The sequence below is a fragment of the Lithohypha guttulata genome (genome assembly GCF_036872675.1).
Source record: "Lithohypha guttulata strain CCFEE 5908 chromosome Unknown scaffold_1, whole genome shotgun sequence".
NCBI lineage: Eukaryota > Fungi > Ascomycota > Eurotiomycetes > Chaetothyriales > Trichomeriaceae > Lithohypha > Lithohypha guttulata.
The window spans coordinates 1,333,500-1,354,636 of record NW_027042750.1 but is presented as its reverse complement, the minus strand read 5'-3'; the positions used below and the strand labels follow the sequence as shown (position 1 = coordinate 1,354,636).

Genomic DNA, 21,137 nt, shown 5'->3' with positions numbered 1-21,137 from the left:
TTAAGACTGTCATTTTTACACAAGTTTGGTGTTGGTACTCAAGGAACACAGCTTGTCCTACTCGTGCGCTGTGCGAGACAGCTTCCCGCTGCGGTCCCGCCTCATCGAACTGGTACGTTATGAACGATTGCATATCGTAGATCGCTGGAGATTTGGTCGAAGAAGCAGACAGCTGTGATGAATGTGAATGCAGGTCAGGTTTCTGCTGGTACGTGCCGACTGAACGTGGTTGGTCAGTACAGTGACCGGCCATACTTTGTTGCACCTCCTTGCATGCGCTCAGTGGGAAGGAGTCGGAGGCAGAGAACAAACCAATTTTGTATGAACAGACATTCCATTACTCAACCAAACACCTCGCACGACAAGTAGTCTTGAGATCCATCTATATACCCATGTAAATGCTTCTCAACCTGCGATTGCAAGCGAACCAAGAGCTTTTCCAAAGCAAAATAAAAGCTGCCAAAGACTTGACACGCTGCATACACAGAAAGCCCTAATCGTGACATCCACATTCTCTTCGCCTCGTATATTCACCATCCAAACTCTTTACATGCAAGCGCCACCGTCAATGCCGATGACCTTGCCGTTGATCCATTCACCGTCCTGCGAGGCCAAGAAGCAGGTGACACGTGCAACGTCCATTGGCATACCGACTCTGTTCATTGGTGACCAGGTAGCGGCATATTCATCGACCTGATCGTCTGACAAGTTGGCACCATTTGGAATGTACTCTCTGCAGACAGCGTGGTACATGTCAGTCTTGATACCACCTGGAGCAACAGCATTGACTGTAATCTTCTTATCACCAGCATCGATGGCCATGCATCGGACGAAAGTCTCGATGGCACCCTTTGAGCCTGAGTAGACTGTGTGCATTGGTACACCCTTGGCTTGACCTGTAATGGAACCCATCAGGATAATTCTGCCATATGGCTCGAGGGCTTTGTAGGCTTCTCTTGCAACGAAGAATTGACCTCTAGTGTTGATGTTGAAGACTCTGTCGAATTCCTCTTCTGTGACGTCCTTCAAGTGGCCGAAGGAAACAACACCGGAGTTTGAAACCACAATGTTCAACTTTCCGAAGTGCTTCTTGGCCTGTGCGAACATGTCAATCGTCTCTTGTACGTTGGCAACGTTCGCCCTGATGGCGATCGAGTCTCGACCCAATTTCTTGATTTCCTTGACAAGCTCATCGGCGGCTTTTGAGGAGTTGGCGTAATTGACAACAACGTCGGCACCTCGGCGGGCAAGTTCGAGGGCAGTCTCACGGCCCATACCACGGCCTATCGGAAAATGTCAGTCAGCCATTGTTACAAGATAGCCCTCAAATTGCTTCCAGATGAGGGCGGGCAGTCTCAACGTACCTGAACCTGTGACCAATGCGACCTTGCCGGTCAGGAGATAACTCTGATGAGGGGCCATAGCACTGGCAAGACCGTGTACTCCGTTCATCTTTGCGGGTTGTGTGTGCTTTTGAGTTGAGCTACGATAAAGTCTTTGACGTGGAGAGTAAGCGCAAGTAGAAGACGTAGTCCTAGGAGCAAAGAACAGATGGAAGAAGAATCTTGCTTTTGAATATGTTCAGGAGAAGACTATCTACATGTGGGACGAACACAGTATCATTTTCTATTTCCGTCGGCACATCGCAATCCAAACAGCGAGCTCACACCGCCGTACATGCATACAAAATCGTGTTGACAGTGGGGTTCCAGCATTCGAGAGAGCCTTCGCTCAAGGGGATAATTAGCAGATTTGCGGACCCCGGATGAGACAAGTTGGACGCATTGCCATTGGAGCCAAGCTTGGTTGAGTCCGAATATGGCGTCGATAGATCTCTGACCATGCTCCAAGAATTCGGTCTAACGACGCACAAGACTTTATAGGGTTTCCTCGACAGCCCACAAGACCCTTTCCATCACGAAATTGTGAAGGGAATCTGGGGCGGGACGATGAATTTGCGGTGAGCCATCTTGCTGTCGTCCTGGCTAGAACCACTTTCTCGAGATTGCACGTTCTGATCACTATGGACCACGATAATACACGTGTTCACTTCTCCAGTACTTTTTATATTATGCACACGGGTGAGTGGCATATTGCACCACTCCGTCCGCTGCTGGTTGAATTTCAGGTACAAGAATATTTTTAACATTAGACCCCGAAGCCTTCCTTAGCGTCGGAAATCGCAAGGGCGAGAGTCACGTGGAAAATCTTGCAGATCTGCTCAATGCCTGCAGCGATCATTTCGAGACATTTGAGCAAAATTCGAGTTTAACGTCTCCAAACTTCATCTGAATATGGACTTTTTGACAGCCATAGATCAAGACGAACGTGTTGAGATGGTGGTCAGGAGGCCCCCATGTCAGATCCTAACTATGCCTTTCGAGGCTCGTTCCTGCAGCTATGGCAAAAGCGCCTCATGGCTGATGCTCCTACCACTAGTACTGCATGCAGTCAAGCTTCCGTCACAAACCATGTGCGTTTCTCGGCCAAGCGTTGAGCTGCTGTCAGATTTACCCGGCAGGCTATAACTCCACAATTACCTCCCAATCTCTTACACTTACCCACACGAGTTTAACGTGGCATGCCATGCCCTTGGCAGTCGACCTCGCGTGTCGCGAGCAGATCCTCCGTGGTTCGCATCTTCCGTGCCAATCGTTGTACGAGGCGGACTTGCTCTTCGCCGTTATCTTGCAAGCTAAGTCCCGAGACACTCAAAGCTCACCACGCTCTGCCCGCAGCTTGTCATATCTCAGTACGGCGCCAAGTAGAGTTTGAGCTCCCAGCTCACAGTCTTCTGGACTGCAATATTCCCGAGGGTTATGAGATATACCATCTTTCGTCACGGTGAAGATCATCGAAGTAGGACACCGTCGGTTTGTGTAACATGCATCATGTCCTGAGAAAGTTGTGAGTGCAGAGCACAGGTACAACAAAAAGACAAAAGCTTACCTGCGCCACTAATCATGAGCTTCCAGAGCTGCCCATCACTGGCAGATTTAGGCAGATCCTCGCACACCTCTATTGCGCTGTCCCGAACAGCAGCTATACAATCTTCATGAAATTTTACTGCTGGGCTGTCGACGAGTTCTTTCCACTCCAAGCTGCAACCCTTCTCGCTTTCGTTCGCAGCGATCTCTTGAAATCGCGATCGACATTCCTTTTCAATCTGGGATAGCTTTTCGTCGATTTTATGGCGAATATCGAGAGTGAAGGTCACAGTATGCGCCATGGTGTTTATGGATCCAGGCTGCATGTTCAAAATACCTGTTGTTGCTAGCCCATCATATCCTTTGGCAATCTTATTGGCCTCGACGATCAGTTTGGCCGCACAAAGCATAGAGTCCATTCTTGCATACATCGGCGTAGTTCCTGCATGAGTATCACGGCCACGGACTGTGATTTCAAACCACTTGAAAGCTTGGACGCCCTCAACGACTCCGATCTTCCTCTGCTCCATCTCCAGAATCGGACCTTGTTCGATGTGCAACTCGAAGTATGCAGCAAAGGGAAATTCCTTGTACGAAGCTTTCTGTTGACCGAGGTAGCCTATACGTTCCAGCTCTTGCTTCATAGTTTTCTTTGTCCCATCATTACTAACGCTGACCTCGGACAGATTCCAAGCAGTTTCTAACGGAACAGCCTCAGCCCAAACACCACTAGCTACCGCCATCATGGGGAAGCGAGCACCTTCTTCGTTGGTCCAGTTGACAAGGCCTATGGTTCCTTCAGTCTCAACGTCGTGCTCATGAAGCACTCTTAGCGCTTCAAGGCCAGCGTTAACACCAAGAATGCCATCATATCTACCACCTGTAGGTTGTGTATCTAAGTGACTACCCATCATGACTGGATATGCTTGCTTGTTCTTGCCTGGCCTCAGAGCAAACTGATTGCCCATCTGGTCGACAGAATACACGCATCCAATAGATTCAACAGACGATTTGAACCAGTCCCTGATTTGCTTGTCAGAATCATCGAGACTCATTCGGGCCATGCCTGTCTCTGTCGGGTCATCGCCGTAACGATGAGATGCCCCAAATTTACACCCATTGTGTATAGCATCCATCAGCCGGTCTTGCTTTACCTTTAGCGCAGCATAGTCATGCTTCATTCTTATGAAAGAGTGCTTGCTTCCGTTCATGGTGGCAGAGAGAGCACCAAAGTTCAAAATAGAAATCTGTAAGAACCACGATGGTCCACGAGGCCGAAAGATATACATGTTTACACTCAGCAACAACAAGTCCTACTTCCAGTCTCACACTCCTGCAAAGCGCGGTTCTGCGCTCCCCTCATATCGAGGAAGATCTCCAACCTGGCTCGTCAATCAGCTGGAATTCATCCGTATATTCTCGTATCCAACGGCCAGTATGTATCTGCGCATGGAGACGGCATCTGCTTCCTCTATCTAGTGCCTGTAGGCATTCGACAACGTCCTGGCTCAGGCATAAAGCGGACTATTCCGATAGCCATAGATTACTAAGAAATTACGTACAATGTACGTTTTCATTGGCTTCTTACGAAAGCGTCTGGGCAGAGCTGCCGATTCTGCTTCATGCCCCTTTTGCTTCTTTTTGTCATGCTTGAATGGATACTCCTGCACTAAACATCTGAAATCCATCTTGCTGATATCTCTACCCTGTACACAGTATGCTAGTGCCAAGTTCTTGACTCGGGCATCACCGGCGGTAGTGTGCTGAACACCACAAACCATCTCCACATGGTCATCGGCCGCGTATAGTAGGATTCCACTGAAAACGTCACAATCTCTGACGCCCACGAAAGCCAGATGGTTAACGCAAATTTGATTTTCGGTTCCAGAGTTAGGATTGCTCGAATTCAATTGCTGTTTCGACGAGAATGCCGAATATGGTTCTGACGAGTTGTCTTTCCAGGTCGTGGCCTCTCAAAGAAGCATTGCGCTTACCTGTTTTGTAGGTTGCAGTGTGGTACCTGCCTGGCTAGAGCCTGTGACCGGCTAGAACTTCGTTTTCCTTCACTTGTGCCCAGGAAAGATTCTGCTAATTGTTTCATTGACATTGAAATGAAATCTGTCGCATGGTGAGATCCAGCTTAGGTATTGCGGACCAACATTCGATGCTGTGATACGCCAGCTCATACCTTGAGCACGTTATAGTCCAGATCTTCATCTTGTCCCACTCTCGATAATCTCCCCTCCTCCTTTTGCATATCGTGCACATAGTAGGAAAGTATCGGTGGCTTTCCTTTGTTCCATCTTGGAAGAATGAATAACACAGCTGATGAACAGGGGTCTGCTTCCCACGATAGTGCCAAGCTGTCAGTCACATCCAATTCCGAAGAACGCGCTCTCGATAATCATAAGCAACTCGCACAATGGGTTGCTCGGCATGGTGGTTTCATCCATCCAAATCTGAGGCTGAAGTATGCTCCTAACAAAGGTTACCACGGTGTTGTCGCAGATGGAGCAACTATCACTGCGCATACACGGGTGGTGGTATGCCCAATATCTATCATGATGTCTGCGTTAAACGTTCTCAATATTGCACCCTTCGAGCAACACGGCACCAGCTTTCCCAAACCATTCCTGCAAAGATACCAAAGCGCTACCGATACTTTACAGGCCTTCTTTCTGATGGAGCAATATCTTCTTGGAGATAAATCATTCTGGGCTCCCTACATTCGAACTCTGCCAACTGTTGAGGACGTCGACGCAGCTCAGTTTGAAGCCGAAGAAGATCTGGCATGGATTCGTGGGACTAACCTTGAAGTAGCTTTAGCAGCTCAAAATCGAAAATGGTTACATCAATTTGAAGACGTGAACAGAATGCTGATGGAGCTCGACTGGAATAATGCCAGAAATGGTGCATACGACTACAGACTGTTCAGATGGGCCTCGAAAATCTTTGGAACACGAAGCTTCGTCTCCACAGTGCTAGATGACACTGCGCCGGCAGACAAAGCTCGACCTCTTGGTCGGAAGGATCCCAACCACCAGCTATTATACAAGTTGTTTTCTGAGCGCTTTGCCGTTTTGTTACCTCTTCTTGATATTCTCAACCACAAACCAGCGGCTCTGGTGGAGTGGCAGGCCCGCGTGGATTTTGTGGGATTGCAGATTGACGAAGACTATACTTCGGGTCAGGAAGTATTCAACAATTATGGCCCTTTAGACAACGAAGCGCTTCTAATGAGCTACGGCTTCGTCCTGGAGGACAATCCTTACGAGCATGTTCTCATCAGCATAAATGCACATCCCGGTACACCTCTCGAGATCGCACGAACATGGCCTCTAGACGACCGATCGAACGAAACATTCAATTGCTACATTTATGAGATGATACACCACCTTGTAAAAGAGTCAAGATATATAGAAAGAGCACTATTTTCATTCGATCTATTGGACAGTATATCGGTGATGATAAGCAACGAGCGAGAGTTTCAAGCCATGAGTACGAGACGACAAACGTTGATGAGCAGCAGTTTGCCTGAAAAGTTCGATGACTTCAGGAACATGCTTGCGACATTGGCGCAGATTATGTATGACAGCGGTTCTCGAGCAAGACGAATACAGGCAACGGACCCCTCGCGGGCAAATCCACCTATCGAGGCGAGAACACAGAAGCAAAAGAATGCGCAGATTTACCGGCACAAACAGGTGAGCATCTTGCAGACTGCTGAAGGCGTTTGCGCCTTTGTGTTGCTCAATGCCAGCACTGATCAGCAGGCTTCAGACCTGCTGCTTAGTATGCGAGTGAAACTTGCAGAGATGATTACCCCTGGTCTTGAAGAGTTTTGCATGCGCCTGCAGTTTATAACCAGGAGGAACGAGCTCTTCACTGCTGCATCTCTTATCCGTCTTTTCCCGTCACCACAAGCAAATTCTGTGCAATCTTGTCTAAGAGACATTGAAAGTGCAATCTTGGAGGCTGTACCACACCATATGCGCCCCCACAGTGACAAGGTGAAGACGAGCATAGCTATTTCGCTTTCGTCGTTGTGTCAAGCATATCGGTCACGCACACAACTTCCATTCCGACTTGCAAGCTGGTTCGAGGAGATCTCATCCTCTTATCCTCCAGAAGATCCTAACTGGAATTACGTTCCACCTCCTGGCCCATGGGCGCCGGGTGAAGAGCCACCACAGGCGTTGATGTATCTGCTGGACTCTTTACCGAAAGTGAAGGACTCTCTAGGTAAGGATAGCGCGATGACGGCCTGGCTCGATCCTGAGAAAGTCTGCTGGGCATGGAATGTAATGGAAGAGGAGGGCGTTCGAGTTCCGATAGAGATCGAGCGGTTTGTGAGCGAAGACCCTGCACAGGTAGAAGGATTGTTTGGCTTCATGATCTACTGCAGACAATATGATTGAGAGATTTATTCATTCGGTTGGCTGTGTCGATTACGACACTAAGACAAGAACCATTGTCTTTCTGCAGGACAGAACCTTGCACATCAAAGCATGAACCGAAGACACAAAGGACCCGAAAGCATCGTCCTGCGCTGGATGTCTCAAACGGTCAGTGCAACCCTATCAGACTTCCAACATGAATATGGCATGATAAGCCTGTTCAGCAGTCCAATGACACATTCGAGCAACCTTTAAACTGCGCGGTGTCAAGCTAACAATGCGCTGCCTCTGCAGGTTGATTGCATGTTTCTCCGACAATATTGTAAACCCAGCAGTACTACATACCCGGTAAGCGATTCGTGGAGAAGACGCATGCTTTCCTCGGTTACGTATACCGTCTCAGTATTGATTCGAGAACGAGTAGCACACTTACATCGCGCATTTATCGAGGCACCTGCACTTATCCAAGCAAGACTGAATCAATGTCGTGTTGTCACCCAAGTACTTGGTACAACGCAATCAGCCACATCTGATCTAGCGACCCGACACCCTGGGATAGGCTTCTGTAGCGTCTCCTTGATTTATGAAGAAATCGAAGTTTACGCCCTCTTCACCTTTCCCAGATCGGACACAGCGTGAAATATAGCTTTGTACACATCAAGGCTTTGTGGCTCCGCTATCGGCTCCTTTTTACCAATGCATTCTCAAGTACTGTACGAGGAAAACCCGTCCGCTGCGGTGGTCTGTCTTGCACAGTTCGTCAAACTATGAAAGGGTGGTGTGATGTTCGAGGTCTGGCCACTTATGCTCCCGTTCGCGCTATTCCCGAAGTGACATTCATGGCGGTCTTTACCTAGCGTGCCACGCGGTTTTGGTAGAGGCTCTCCTAGTTGGGAAGCTAAGAAAAGCAACGAAATGTGCAGTGCCCACGGAAACACGACGTGGCATTAGTCAATATCAGAACAGCGGCGTGAAACACTCTCTGGGAGGGCGCTGGACGCCATCTTACTGGAGACAGCACACGGATCATGGGAGAAGCGTGAACGGCATTGATATGCACCACTTTTCGCCGCAAAGCCGCTGCACGGGCTTGAACAGCTGCGGATTTCTCATTCAGGACTACTTCTAGACATATGTAGACCTTGTGGTCGAAAAGTCTATCTAACTATTTCTTACACAACGAAGAACCTATTACAAGCTTTTTTCCGTACATGTGCAACTTTTGGCATACCCATAGCAACCCTTCCCAGTCGTCCCTGCCATCTCATGCATCCACTGAACCATCATAGGTGGTACGTGGTCTCTTCTGACCGCTGCGAGTGAGAGGTGGCGTATATGGGCCACCACCGAATGAGCCATTCACAACGGGAACTGGGACCTGAGTATGTGGTGCAGGAGGAACTCCCACAGCGCTATGCTGAACTCTTGGCTTCCCTTTCGTAGCTTGACTGGCAAGAGATGGGAGGTCCATACGCTGATAGTTTGGTATGTATGCCATTTTCTTGGTCGCGGTGGTGAATTTGTGTGTAGTTTGGATTGACTGGCCGCCATCCGCGCTGATTCTGGCTCGTGTCTTCATCTTGACAAATCGATCTTGAAGTGTTTGAGCTTTGCCAGCTTCCATTGTGACCGTGGCGGTGGGACAAAACATGAATGCTTCACCTGTGGAGAGCTTGACGATCTTTGAAAACAAATCTTCATTCCTGTCAGTTTCGTGATCAGCGTTAGCTGCGGCAAGATGTTGCTTGATCGTCTTGTACCAGTGAGGGGATTTGAAGCGATGGACTATAGTGACGTTGCATAGGTCTAGGAGCTCACCAGAAACCGTTGGCTCCTGGGTAGCGATGACCATGCGCGAGCCGAGGTGACGTTGTTGTCGAATGATCGCAATTAGGTCCGCCTGCAACTGCATGGCTTCCGATGTCGAAGTCAAGAATTTGTGGGCTTCGTCAAGGGCGACGACTCGAGGGTTCGTCTGCCAGCCTTGCATGAACAGCTTCAGGCAAATTGAGAAGAGGGCACAAGCGTCGCTTTCGTTCACAAACTGGTCGCTCAGATCGACTATGGTAAGGGATCCTGGCTCGAACGCCCATGTCTCCTTGAATGCTTGCGCGTCTTGTGAGGTCTGCTCTTTCTTGATCATGCTAGACTGTAGCAGTTGCAGTCGCATGTCTAGAGGGGCATTTTGAGCATCTGTCAACGACATGAGGGATAATCGGTGCCTAAAATCCATATAGTCGAATCCTTGAAGACCTTTGCTCTGATTGTCCATGGCGATATCCCGCAGGAGCTGCCGAATGGCACATATGTACAAAGGTGCAGTGACTCCGGTGTCGTGAACAGCCATCAGCGTCATCATCACATCCACTGATAATTGTTCTTGACCGAACACGAGGAGAAGAACTTTTGGTCGAGGACAGTTCTCAGGCAGGCCAGGGAGATTGGCATATTGTCTTGACATACGGGCAATGCTGGTGGGTGCCACTAGTACCTTGACACGCACTCCTGCTGAACACAGGTATGCGGCTTCACATACCTGCCCACTATTGAAGCTCGAGAATTTGTCATAGTGGAAGACCATGCCAGTCAGTGGTTTTGCACCGACGGTAATTCTTGGGTCTGCCAGCAAGTAATTCTCCAGCAGACAGGAAAGGGTATGACTTTTGCCTGAACCTTGGGAACCACAAATGAACGTAGACCATGGCTCCGCGGTGTTCGTAAAGACCAGCTTATCTTGTGGATTATTGCGCATCTGCGAGAAGTTGCTCGGAGTTGGAGGATCGCGGATAAGTCCTAGTAGACCATACTGAGAGAAGAGCTGTGTCTTGGAAAATGTGAAGGTCTGAGCTGCGAGTGTTTTCTGATGGACCAGGCTGGAGAAGAGTGGCGCAGTCTTCAATCTGTGCGACTCTTCAGGCAACGTAGCAGAACCTGATCCGTCGTCACTATTCTTTGGAATGACAAGGTCAAGATACTTGACATAAGGATCGCAGCGTGCCTGTTGCAGAGGTGTAACTATCTCGTCAGTATTTGACAGACTGACAGATGTGGATGATATCAGGGTAGCTCCTCTCTATCAACCTCCAATTCGCACCGGTACCTTTCGCAGCTCTTTTCTTTGACTTCTTCCCCATGTTTGGAATTTTCCGTATGAGATATTGCTTTAGAAGACGGGTACAGTCGGAAGAGAAATACAGTCCGTTGAAATGGCATTGAAGAAGTAGTCCAACTGATTGAGCATGCTGGAAGAGGAGAGCAAACTTACAGCTGAATGTTTGCAGCGATGGTACCCGAAAGTTCTGCTGTCCTTCTGGACGTTTTAAAAGTGTCATTGTTCAGGTTCTGTGGAGAGGAAAATGGAATTGCGAAAAGAAGTTGGACAAGACATACACGCAAACATTGGGAAGGAGGGAACAAATCTGACCGTCTGGAAGTTTTCCATTCTTGACATTTTGCAGTGGTGAAGATAATGGAAGCTACAGTGAAATGAACAAGCTCGAGAATTTCCGAGTGAAGGTCATGTTTCAGGCGGAAAGATATCACAAGAAGGCCACTCCAGCAACCTAGAGGTAAAGCACCTGTCAGTCATATACGAAGAGTCTGACGCGAGAACATCCTCGCTTGTGCAGGTGAAGTGAGGTCCATTTGACTGTAGTACGATACACCGCAGCTATGGAATGTATAGTAGCTAGAACAATCACGACGATTCAAGGTCGTGGATCATGATGCCTCAGGCATATATGTAGTCGATTTACTTTCTAGATCGATGAAAAGCTTGGGAGGATAGAGCTCCAATCGTGGTTGCTCAATTTGCATTGCTCAGTTTACAAAGGAAACTTCGCCGAGGCGCTATCCAAACTACAATACGTCTTCGATGAACCTGCTCGCCCCTCTACTGTTTGCGGTCGCCAGTCCAATACGCCGTTAAGATAATCACAAAGCCTCTACCGACTCCAGCCATGCTCGCACGACCGTCGACAAAGACCGCTACAGGTCTCGTAGCGTCGGCTACACGAAGCTATGCCGTCCCAGTGTCCGCCACTGGCTGTTTGAGCTCGAGTCGCGACCCAAGAAGATCCTACGCGACTGTACAAGACGCTACACCCAAGAAGAGACAATATGGAGGTCTTAAAGACCAGGACAGGATATTTCAGAATTTGTACGGCCACCACGGCACCGATCTAGCAAGCGCGAAGAAGTATGGCGATTGGCATAAGACGAAAGAGATAATATTGAAGGGTCATGACTGGCTCATCAATGAAATCAAAGCATCAGGGCTACGAGGAAGAGGAGGAGCTGGTTTCCCTTCGGGCCTCAAGTTTTCCTTTATGAACTTTAAGGGCTGGGAGAACGATAAGAAGCCTCGGTATCTGGTCATCAACGCTGATGAGGGCGAACCAGGAACATGCAAAGACAGAGAAATTATGCGAAAAGATCCTCATAAACTCATCGAAGGCTGCTTAGTTGTTGGACGAGCCATGAACGCTACGGCTGCATATATTTATATCCGAGGTGAATTCTACCATGAGGCAACAGTGCTGCAAAGGGCTATCCAGGAAGCATACAAAGACGGTCTTATTGGCAAGAATGCTTGTGGGTCTGGATTCGACTTCGATGTATACCTTCATAGGGGAGCAGGAGCATACGTCTGCGGTGAGGAAACTTCGCTTATCGAATCTCTCGAAGGCAAGGCAGGCAAGCCACGTCTGAAGCCACCTTTCCCAGCTGCCGTCGGTCTTTTCGGTTGCCCATCCACTGTCACCAATGTCGAAACCGTTGCTGTTTGCCCCACAATTATGAGAAGAGGAGGGAAGTGGTTCGCTGGTTTCGGTCGAGAACGAAACCAGGGCACCAAGCTCTTCTGCATCTCTGGACATGTCAACAACCCATGCACAGTCGAGGAGGAGATGTCCATTCCATTACGAGAGCTTATTGACAGACATTGTGGTGGCGTTCGAGGTGGCTGGGATAACCTTAAGGCTATCATTCCAGGTGGATCATCCACTCCTATCTTGCCCAAGAAGATGTGCGATGACCAGTTGATGGATTTCGACGCTTTGAAAGACAGTCAATCTGGTCTAGGTACTGCCGCCGTAATCGTTATGGATAAGTCCGCCGATGTCGTCAGGATGATATCCAGATTATCAGCCTTCTACAAGCATGAGTCGTGCGGCCAGTGCACGCCTTGCAGAGAAGGTAGTTCGTGGATGATGAAGATGATGCAGCGATTCGAAAAGGGCCAAGCTAAGAAGCGAGAGATTGACATGATGCAGGAGTTAACCAAGCAGGTCGAGGGTCACACCATCTGTGGTAAGTACAACCAGTATAAATTTGTAGAGGGACATGATGACTGACTTTGTTTTAGCTTTGGGAGAAGCCTTCGCATGGCCTGTACAGGGTCTCATTCGGCACTTTAGACCTGAGCTTGAGGCAAGAGTAGAAGGATACAAGGCCAAGGCAGGCGACGAGGTATTCGCTGGTGGCTGGGAGCCGAACTCTCGAAGAGATGGTATGCTCATCGCGCCTGGCCAATAGGTCACGAGTGTGTGATCTTGTATAGCAGGTAAGAAGGGCATGGATACTTGTGCGAGGTTGTCTTGGGCGAATCATTTCATTACGTGTCGAGCTTAGCGGTCTTTCAATATCATTAGTTACGAACCTTCGTCTTATCGTTGGAACGCAGGTGCATTTTGACATAATTCAGAATTACCAAACTGAGTTCTTGAGGTTGCTATCCTGGTTCTGTTCAGCTGTTCCCTATGAGATCTCTCGACTAGCAGTCTATGCATTGGAGAACCCTTGACATCCTTTGTAATTGGAGCGACAATACTGAGGCGTCGAGGATTGAAGGAAAGAATTTGCTTTTGAAATTACAACATCGATCTGCCTACATACCTGCCCACTGTACTGACCTATTCACCTACCAAACCCCAACATTTTCTTACCACTTCCAAAAACACCACTAACCGCTCCACTCGTCGCACTCGCACCAGTACTGACAGCATCCTTCCCTTTCGAGGCAGCCTGACCTGCAGCATCGGTAGTCGCACTCGCGCCAGCACCCACAGCGTCTTTACCTTTCGAAGCAGCATCTGTAGCCACGGCCGTACCTGCACTTGCAGCATCTTGTCCTTTCGACGCTACCTGTCCAGCGGCTTCAGTACCTTTCTCAGCGATGCCTTGTGGTACGGATGCTGCTTGCTTTGCAGAATCTACTCCCTTGGATGCTACTTGTCCAGCAGCGTCAGTGCCTTTCTTCGCAGCGTCTTGTGGAGCGGAAGCGGCTTGTTTGGCAGTATCTGTTCCGGGTAGCTGTTCGCCTATATTAGGTAGCTGACCCGCACCTGGGACGTTCTTTGCGCCCGAGGAGACACGTTGTAGTGGTGACTTTGTGCCTGGTTCGCTGGCTTTTCGAGGTCCGAGCTTAGGAGGTGGTGACTTTGCAGTGGCGGTGTTTGAACTGCTTTTCCTTCCCAGTTTTGGTGGTGGAGGGCGAGATGATGATTGTTTGGCTTCAGACTCTTTACGCTCAAGTTTTGATGGCTTTGCGCTGTCTCTTTTTTCGAGCTTTGGAGCAGAAGGCTTGCGTTGAGCTGTTGAGGGTTGTGCTTCCTTCTTCGAACCACCCCATGATGGCATGGAGGGCAGGTATGAGGCTGCATAGCTGGTGTAGGACTGCTGTTGCTTACCGTCAGACTTGCCCTTGTCGCTACCGTTGCCTTTGTTGTCAGAATCACCAAGACCTGGTACAATGCCCTTGCCAGCCTCAGTGACCTTCTTCACTCCGGCGTCTGCAGCGTCGACTCCTTTCGCTCCTGCTTCGCCAGCTGCATCTGTTGCCTTTTCTGTAGCACCCGTTACCTTATCAGCGGTATTGTTCACTGTTGTGCCTACTGCACCCGTGGCTTCGCCAAGCTTCTCAGTGACTCCAGGATCTTTATCGAGTGCTTGCTTGATGCCTGGTGCTTCCTTAAGCTGCTTTGTCGCTGGGTTCTCATTGACATTACCGACATTCTTGACTGTCGTTCCTACAGTATCTGTTGCTGTGCTTGTCGCCTTCTTCGCAGTCTCGCCAGCATCCTTGGTCGCCTTCGCTGGTGCTGAAGACGTGTCTTTCGGCTTGGAATAGCGAGGTAATGCAGGCATGCTTGGCATAGACGGCAAATTTTTGGGCAGGTAAGCAGCTGCTTTAGACGTGTAACTTTGTGTTTCCTTTGTGGCGCCCTCTGCGACCTTTCCAGGATCAGCTTTCGCGACACCACCAGTTGCTGTGCTGCTGCCCATATAAGGTATGTTCGGCAGAGCTTGATAGACGCGTTGTGCCATGCTGGCTGTAGAGTCTTGGACGTCTTTGGCAGTATCGCTGGCGGCCGCTCGAAGGTCTGATGGATTCTGAACGGCCCTCTGGAGGTTTGCTGCTACCTTTTCCGCATCTTTGGTGTTTGGAGCACGAGGCTGCAAGAAGTCAGTACTGGCTACGAAGAACATTCTGTCCATCTGATACGGAGAGCATTGTCGTGAGGATAACAACTCTGTAGAATGGACGCAATGTGACAGGTTCTGAACTTACTGTGTACCACCACTGTATGATCTTGCTTACTAATGACTCTTGTGTCCTCTCACGCACCTGTTTCTCAAGATCACTAACTTCATCTCGAGCCAAAGCATCTTCATCGACCTTGCCATCCTCCTTCTTATAAGATTCCTGCCGCATCAGTCGATTTCTTTGCGCCTGCAACGAATTGTTCTTTTCTTCCTCGATCATCTTGTTCAGAGCCTCTTGCTCTTCCTGAACAGCTTCCATATCGATGTCTTCGAAGCCTATTCTCTTGAGGATACCACCTATGAGGAAACGATATCGAGTATGGCCATCCACGTCTTCACTTACATCCACGTTTTCCACCCCTGGAAGACCATCGACTGGCTGCAGCCCAGCAACACCGTATTGAATTGCTGAGGTTCTGTACATGAAGCCTAGGATGTAGTCGTTCGTCGAGTATACGTTGACAAGTCTGCCTGAGACAGCACTTCTCAAGACACGCCAATCGCTTGTGTCGGAAGGTGTAGGTGCTCCAATAAGGACGGCGTTCTCGACCAAGTTGAAGGCTCGATGCTTTGCAAGTGTTTGTAGGCACACATAAATAGCTCGTGCACCTAAAGAGTACCCAATCAAGGTCACAGGTCGTTCTCCTTGCGCTCGCTTGATAAGCACCTCTGCCAGGATCTCTCCTGCCTTCTCCGCTCTCGCCTTTGCATGAGTGAATGGGTTGTCAACAACTTGCGCCACTTTCAACAGACCAAGCGGCCACATTGCTCCCATCAATTCTGCAAATACAGTTCGTCCTATCAACTCCTTTTGCGCATAGCCCCAAGCAGCACTTGAAACCATTCCGTCCATTGCATTACCAAGATTGAGGAGTGCTTCTAACTCCCATTTCAGAGCGAAAACTTCAGATCCTGAACCAATGACTCGCCATGGCTTCACAACTTCCTCTTTCTCACGTAGCCAACCAGATAAGCAGATCGTGACTCGAAGTTTGTGGTCGTGCTCGGATGCCTCCTGAGCACCTTGATCAGGATCCTCGCTGGTACGCTTATCGGTATGGACGGGTAAAAATTCAAAGTCTTCGACCTCTCGAGCAAATTCATCCATCATTTGCCCTGTCATGCGACCACCATATGCTCCGAAGAGACTGCCAACGAGCAACGAAGAGGATGCCACTGAACCTAGATATCCAGCCGCAGCTGTTGTACCTAGTCCCAGACCAGTAGCAACACTTCCTATCCCAGCCGCAATGAGTGGAGCAGCGAAACTTCCTGCAATGCCCAGAGCAGCTGCACCAGCTATCGTCGCGTATCTGACTTTCTTCTGTCTTGTTGCTTGGTTTTCTTCAGCTTTCTTCCTTGTCTCCTCATTGCCTGAAAGCTCTTTGGCGTTTTCCAGAAGTCCTTTGGCCGTCACATACTCGTCTTGTTCAAAAGTCTTCAACGACAGCTTCAGACTCGAAGTGAGATTGAGCAGCAACACACGTGAAGCAGCGTTGTAGTGTTCTAGTGACAACAAGAGCAGTAGAACTGAATGCAAGACGAGTGTACGACGGTCCATAGACAATTTCGTCAGGGGTGTCTTTGTGGGCGGAAAGAGATCCTTGAACTTGAGACTGCCATTCTTTTTCGGAGCTTCTGTAATTTTACCAACAGTCGTCGGTGCATTTGGTCGAGCTTCGGTCGATTTAGACTTGTCAATTTGTTGCTTGGCTTCATCTTCACTATTGACAGCTTTACCAACCCTCATAATGACTTGTTCACGCCATTCGTCATAAGCCCTTAGACAATTCTTCTTGAGATTTTTCATTTTCGGAGATTCAAGTTCTTTCTCGTATTGTGCTTTCAATTTCTTCTGCTGCTCGTATTTGTTAACATCACCACTAATGTCGGCGCTCATCATTTTCTCGTCCTCTGTCATCTGTTCCCTCTGGATCATCTCTTGATCCAGGCCAGCTGCAGCATCGAAATTATCCAAAATTAGTTTTCTCATAGATTCTGTGATGTTTGCGATCAACAAAGTCAGATCCGCTCTCTGCGACTTGTCGAGAACAGTAGTAAGGTCCTCGCCATCTTTCTTATCAGCCTTAGCTGACTGCTTCTCCGACATGGCTGTTGCGACGCTCTCTCAAGCTCATTCAAAGCTGAAATTAACGCGCCAGCAAATTAGTCTCTCGCTTATCAGTAGTAAACGGATGAGGAACCATAATGAAGAGAAAGGTGTGGCGGTGCAGATGTGTATTGTGGAAGTCGAACATCCAGCTTGGTACACGAGGTATGACGTAACGTGGATGTGAAGCCTGAAAAGATCAGGGGTCACCCTGGTCGAAACATTTCCTGCTTTCCTGCTTGTGACATTTCTTGATTAGCGAATCTTGCATGTCAAGACTCACACGCGCAAAGCAGTTCTGAACATCAAGTAGGAATTGTGGTTAACATCATATTTCATTGCTCATTGACCTCGTAGAAGCATTGTTTCGTGTCTATCTCATTTCGACGCTGTACGACGACGACCATGGGAGTTATGTTATCTGCTCGTAACGTATATGTCTCACAGTATGGTGCCGAAACTGTCCAAGATTAGTGACGCAATCAATCTTCAAGAATGAGAAACATACCCAAATGTCTGTTTGATGCTGCGAACATAGTATCCTTCCCAGTTGCGCTGCACTACGTCCTCCTGTCCAACAGGCACACCAGTCCACGTAACGCGCATGTTTGTGACTTGGTCAACGTCGTTCTGGTCAAAGCTGATATCCTGAAGGCTGTGATGACCGGCGGGCCATTGAGCTAGGCGCCACTTTTGTACAATCTGCTTGGGAGAATCAAGCTTGACATATTCGCCAAGAACGTTACCATCGAAAATCTCGAACTTAGCTCCGACTTCAGCACCTTCGAATTTCTTGGGAGCAGCGCGTGTGAAGGCGGCTATTCTCTGGGGATCCGTAAACGTCTTGAATAGCTCTTCAGCTGTGGTTCGAAACTCGTCGTTAGCAGTGACAGTGGTAGTGTTGACCAATGCGTTGCCTGCGGCTGACGTCTTGGTGGTGCTGGTAGAGTTCACAGGTACTCGTTCCTTCTGCGGATGCCAAGTTGGTGTTGCAAAGCCACTCGAAGGATTCGAACTTGTAGCGTGCTGGATGTCCTTTCCATGTTCTGCAACTAAAGCTGGAGCGAGCTTCTGGAAGACCTCGCGTAACTGAGGCACAATCTTGGATTTTACGAGGTCCTTTACAGGTTGCTTCTCTTTCGTCTCTGAGTAGATATCTATATCAAACTGTATTCTATCAGTACGGGGAAAACACAATTGCGGTAGTGCTATGAAACATACAACATACTCGTCGGGCTCCGTGTCGTATGCACATTCCGGTACCTTGATGCTTCCTGCAACATCAACACCATCTTTGGTCTTGCCTGTTGGTTCTTAGATCGTCGCTCACAAAGTCGATTATGTAGACCTTACCTTCGTAATCCAGACGCAAAGAAACGTCGAAAATCGTGATGATTTTACCTTTCCTCTGGCTCACGTCAACGTCACCATCCATAGACGTAAGCTTAGTGACTTTCGCAGACACTCCATCCTCTTCTGCAGAGACCTCTCTGACTTGGCTGTCGAGATAGTCTTTTGCCCATGGTCCCACGTCCTTGTTCACCCAATGCCAATTGTTAGGATTGTGTAGGACCATGGCTGTTGGTTATGGTATATCGAGAGGCTAGAGGAAGAGAGGCTGTGCTATAAGATCTATACTAGTCAGCTAATGTCCGCGAAGAATACTCGGATGCGCGCGAATAAGTCAGAATCAGATCTTTGAATTTTGAAAACCGCAGAAGCTAATCAGCAAGGACGTTTGAGTACAAATCATGTCCATATGACTGGTGCCTAGCATAATATATCGTCATGTAAAGTGCCGTAGTTTGGAGAGTACCTACCTGGTCAAGGACAAGTAATCGTTGGACCTTGCTGTAGGCTAGCATGGCGTAGAGTCTACAGCAGGGGTGACAAAATGTCTAGAGGGACCACTTGCAGAGGATGGAAACTTCTGGCTTTGCAGGCAGTGCCAAGCCCTACTCGTTCTCCGCAAAACCTACGCTCACCATCAATGCCGCGACTCAAATTGTTCGGTCTTGCTGAAACTCGTTTCCTGACTCAATAGAGCTAAATGTCTGTCATTTAAACAGCCGTCTACTTTTCATTCGCCGATGTTGGTATAGAAAGTAACGTTTGCTAGAGTAGCAACAGGCGGCGAAGATATATATTGCTGCACGCCCACCTGTCCTCTTCTGCCTCACTATTCCTGCCGCGTCTTGTCCGTGAGTTGTCCTATAACTTGTACAGCACAACACTGAGATTTGCTGTACTACCATAGAAGTGCCATTGAAGATGGCAATTCGGCCCAGAAGACAGGGTTCTCTTATTCCAGCCATTCACTTCCTCTTCCTGAAATATTGCTTGCAGGCTCCTCGTTCATCATGCTCTCGGCATCACCAACCTGTTTTCTTTCTGAAACTTCACGATTCTTGAGCTTTGAGCGCATATTGGCAATGCTCGCTTTTGTCAAACTCCCAAACGCCAATCCTTGGGACGAAGCCGACAACATGCTGCTACCGTCCCTCATGACTACTGGTTGTCATTGTAGTGGCTCGGAAGAGCTTGATAATCTGTTCAAGTGGAGGTACACATCTGTGCCGTATCTGCAGGTCAAAATTAGCAAGAGTCTACACCCTTCGAGCCGCCACGACTTACCCCTCCATAGAAATGAGCTTCAAATCACCTCCAAAATATCTCGCGTAGAGCCGTGATATAGGTAGACCATATCCGAAACCTGCCATCGGCGCTTTAAAATCACTAGCATTGAAGCCAGGGTCCAACTCTGGTGTTGCATCCACCGTAGTATACATGTATGTCCAGACCAGAGGTATCGCACTTCTCGGGATCCCTCCACCTTCATCGCTGATCTTGATGGTGATGTCTTCTTTGCCTTCAGCAACGACGACTTTTGTAACTGGGAAGTCTTCCTTCTCGGCACCGTGCCTCTCCACAACAGCTCGTAATGAATTCTTGAGTGTTTCGAACAACATGTGCGATAAGTGCCCAGGCACATACATGAAATTGAGGTCCTGAGGACAAAAAAGCTGCACTTTTGGCGCGTCAAACAGTCCAAAATGATCTTCACAGACGAACCTGGCGTTTTCGATGGCTTCCTCTGCGAGTTCTCTGACGTTCGTCTTGGTGCATATGATACCGACGTAGTTCGGATGACGGTGGTTCGATTGCGTGGTCAGGGCTATGTGCTGACCGATAAGCATACGTATACCTATTCGCGACATATAAAACCTGTCTAGAAAACTCTGGATGGACGAGTCTATTTGCATGCGCTGCCGTTTACGCTTGTACTCGTTGATACCCATGGCCACTTGTGTCACAACCGGGTCGTGCCTTCTTTTGATGTTCTCTAACATGCGAGAGAACTTTTTATTGTGCTCTGAGAGCTCTGGCGGCCAATCGTTATAGTCGTCAATGGCAGCAAAGTAGCGTTTGCTATTCAAGCCACCGCCATTTTCGTTAGCCTTCGACATGCTGGGGTTCCGCACGTTGGAGGCGAGCTTGTTGTTTGTCTTCTTGGGAGGGTTCAGTAATCGATCTCTTGTGTTCTTGTCCAAATCCGGCTTCTTCATCTCCGTGAGCTCTTCGAACGATTGCGCATACCAGTCGCGGACCTTCCTGATGGAGGGCATTTCTCCGAGTCCATCTGGCAGCTTGTCTAGCTCTTCTACACGATGCGCGAGGCGGACAGGTAGCTCTTCGGAGAGAAACTGTGAGGCTCTAAATAAGGTGCCTGCTCACTGTCAGCAAAAGGCAATGCATGTTGTGTTTGACATACCAGTTGAAGGTTTCTCCCCAAACTGAACCATCTGGCGCAGACTCACGCCAGTTGGCGGAAAGGAAGCATAATGACCTATTCTCTTCATCAATGGCTCTGATGGCTTCCATGCCATGTTTGACGGTGGTCAGGCCTTACGGCCTGGCAGATATAGGACAGCAACTTGTCAAGAACGTGGTCTATCGAAAATTGTAGACACGCACAGGAGGAGTTGTAGCTCGACAACTATCCACCTGCCCGAAGCTCGCCGATGGTAGCGTTGAGGTTCGGAACCTTTCCAGAAAATAGTTCGGAGTTTAAGTTGACACGATTGAATGCTTCGAACACGCTGAGATTGCAGTCGTCTGTTAGATATTGTTATATAGAGCTGGCTCTATTGTTGCAGC

At 48.7% G+C, this 21,137-nt stretch overlaps 8 protein-coding genes across 8 annotated transcripts; 2 read left to right on the top strand and 6 right to left on the bottom strand.

Moving 5' to 3' along the window:
- Window positions 1-546: 546 nt before the first annotated feature.
- On the bottom strand, window positions 547-1,452 carry RDT1 (Elsinochrome reductase 1; the record flags this gene model as incomplete). Its single annotated transcript, XM_064894881.1, has 2 exons — window positions 547-1,283; window positions 1,365-1,452. The coding sequence occupies 2 exons, from the start codon at window positions 1,450-1,452 to the stop codon at window positions 547-549; spliced, it is 825 nt and encodes a 274-aa protein (XP_064757568.1).
- A 1,259-nt stretch (window positions 1,453-2,711) lies between these two features.
- LTR64_000495 (uncharacterized protein) lies at window positions 2,712-4,138 on the bottom strand (the record flags this gene model as incomplete). Its single annotated transcript, XM_064894880.1, has 2 exons — window positions 2,712-2,896; window positions 2,950-4,138. The coding sequence occupies 2 exons, from the start codon at window positions 4,136-4,138 to the stop codon at window positions 2,712-2,714; spliced, it is 1,374 nt and encodes a 457-aa protein (XP_064757567.1).
- Window positions 4,139-5,239: 1,101 nt separating this feature from the next.
- Window positions 5,240-7,345, top strand: LTR64_000494 (uncharacterized protein; the record flags this gene model as incomplete). Its single annotated transcript, XM_064894879.1, has 1 exon — window positions 5,240-7,345. One exon carries the CDS (start codon window positions 5,240-5,242, stop codon window positions 7,343-7,345), a length of 2,106 nt encoding a protein of 701 aa, XP_064757566.1.
- Window positions 7,346-8,588: 1,243 nt separating this feature from the next.
- Window positions 8,589-10,458, bottom strand: LTR64_000493 (uncharacterized protein; the record flags this gene model as incomplete). The annotated part of the gene is made up of 2 exons (XM_064894878.1): window positions 8,589-10,339; window positions 10,368-10,458. The coding sequence occupies 2 exons, from the start codon at window positions 10,456-10,458 to the stop codon at window positions 8,589-8,591; spliced, it is 1,842 nt and encodes a 613-aa protein (XP_064757565.1).
- Window positions 10,459-11,283: 825 nt separating this feature from the next.
- Window positions 11,284-12,859, top strand: NDH51 (NADH dehydrogenase [ubiquinone] flavoprotein 1, mitochondrial; the record flags this gene model as incomplete). Its single annotated transcript, XM_064894877.1, has 2 exons — window positions 11,284-12,634; window positions 12,690-12,859. 2 exons carry the CDS (start codon window positions 11,284-11,286, stop codon window positions 12,857-12,859), a joined length of 1,521 nt encoding a protein of 506 aa, XP_064757564.1.
- A 381-nt stretch (window positions 12,860-13,240) lies between these two features.
- On the bottom strand, window positions 13,241-16,979 carry LTR64_000491 (uncharacterized protein; the record flags this gene model as incomplete). Its single annotated transcript, XM_064894876.1, has 2 exons — window positions 13,241-14,779; window positions 14,952-16,979. The coding sequence occupies 2 exons, from the start codon at window positions 16,977-16,979 to the stop codon at window positions 13,241-13,243; spliced, it is 3,567 nt and encodes a 1,188-aa protein (XP_064757563.1).
- Window positions 16,980-17,420: 441 nt separating this feature from the next.
- Window positions 17,421-18,555, bottom strand: AHA1 (Co-chaperone; the record flags this gene model as incomplete). The annotated part of the gene is made up of 4 exons (XM_064894875.1): window positions 17,421-17,439; window positions 17,488-18,146; window positions 18,201-18,283; window positions 18,333-18,555. The coding sequence occupies 4 exons, from the start codon at window positions 18,553-18,555 to the stop codon at window positions 17,421-17,423; spliced, it is 984 nt and encodes a 327-aa protein (XP_064757562.1).
- A 942-nt stretch (window positions 18,556-19,497) lies between these two features.
- Window positions 19,498-20,866, bottom strand: PDK2 ([Pyruvate dehydrogenase (acetyl-transferring)] kinase isozyme 2; the record flags this gene model as incomplete). The annotated part of the gene is made up of 3 exons (XM_064894874.1): window positions 19,498-19,561; window positions 19,614-20,706; window positions 20,752-20,866. 3 exons carry the CDS (start codon window positions 20,864-20,866, stop codon window positions 19,498-19,500), a joined length of 1,272 nt encoding a protein of 423 aa, XP_064757561.1.
- Between the last annotated feature and the right edge of the window lie 271 nt (window positions 20,867-21,137).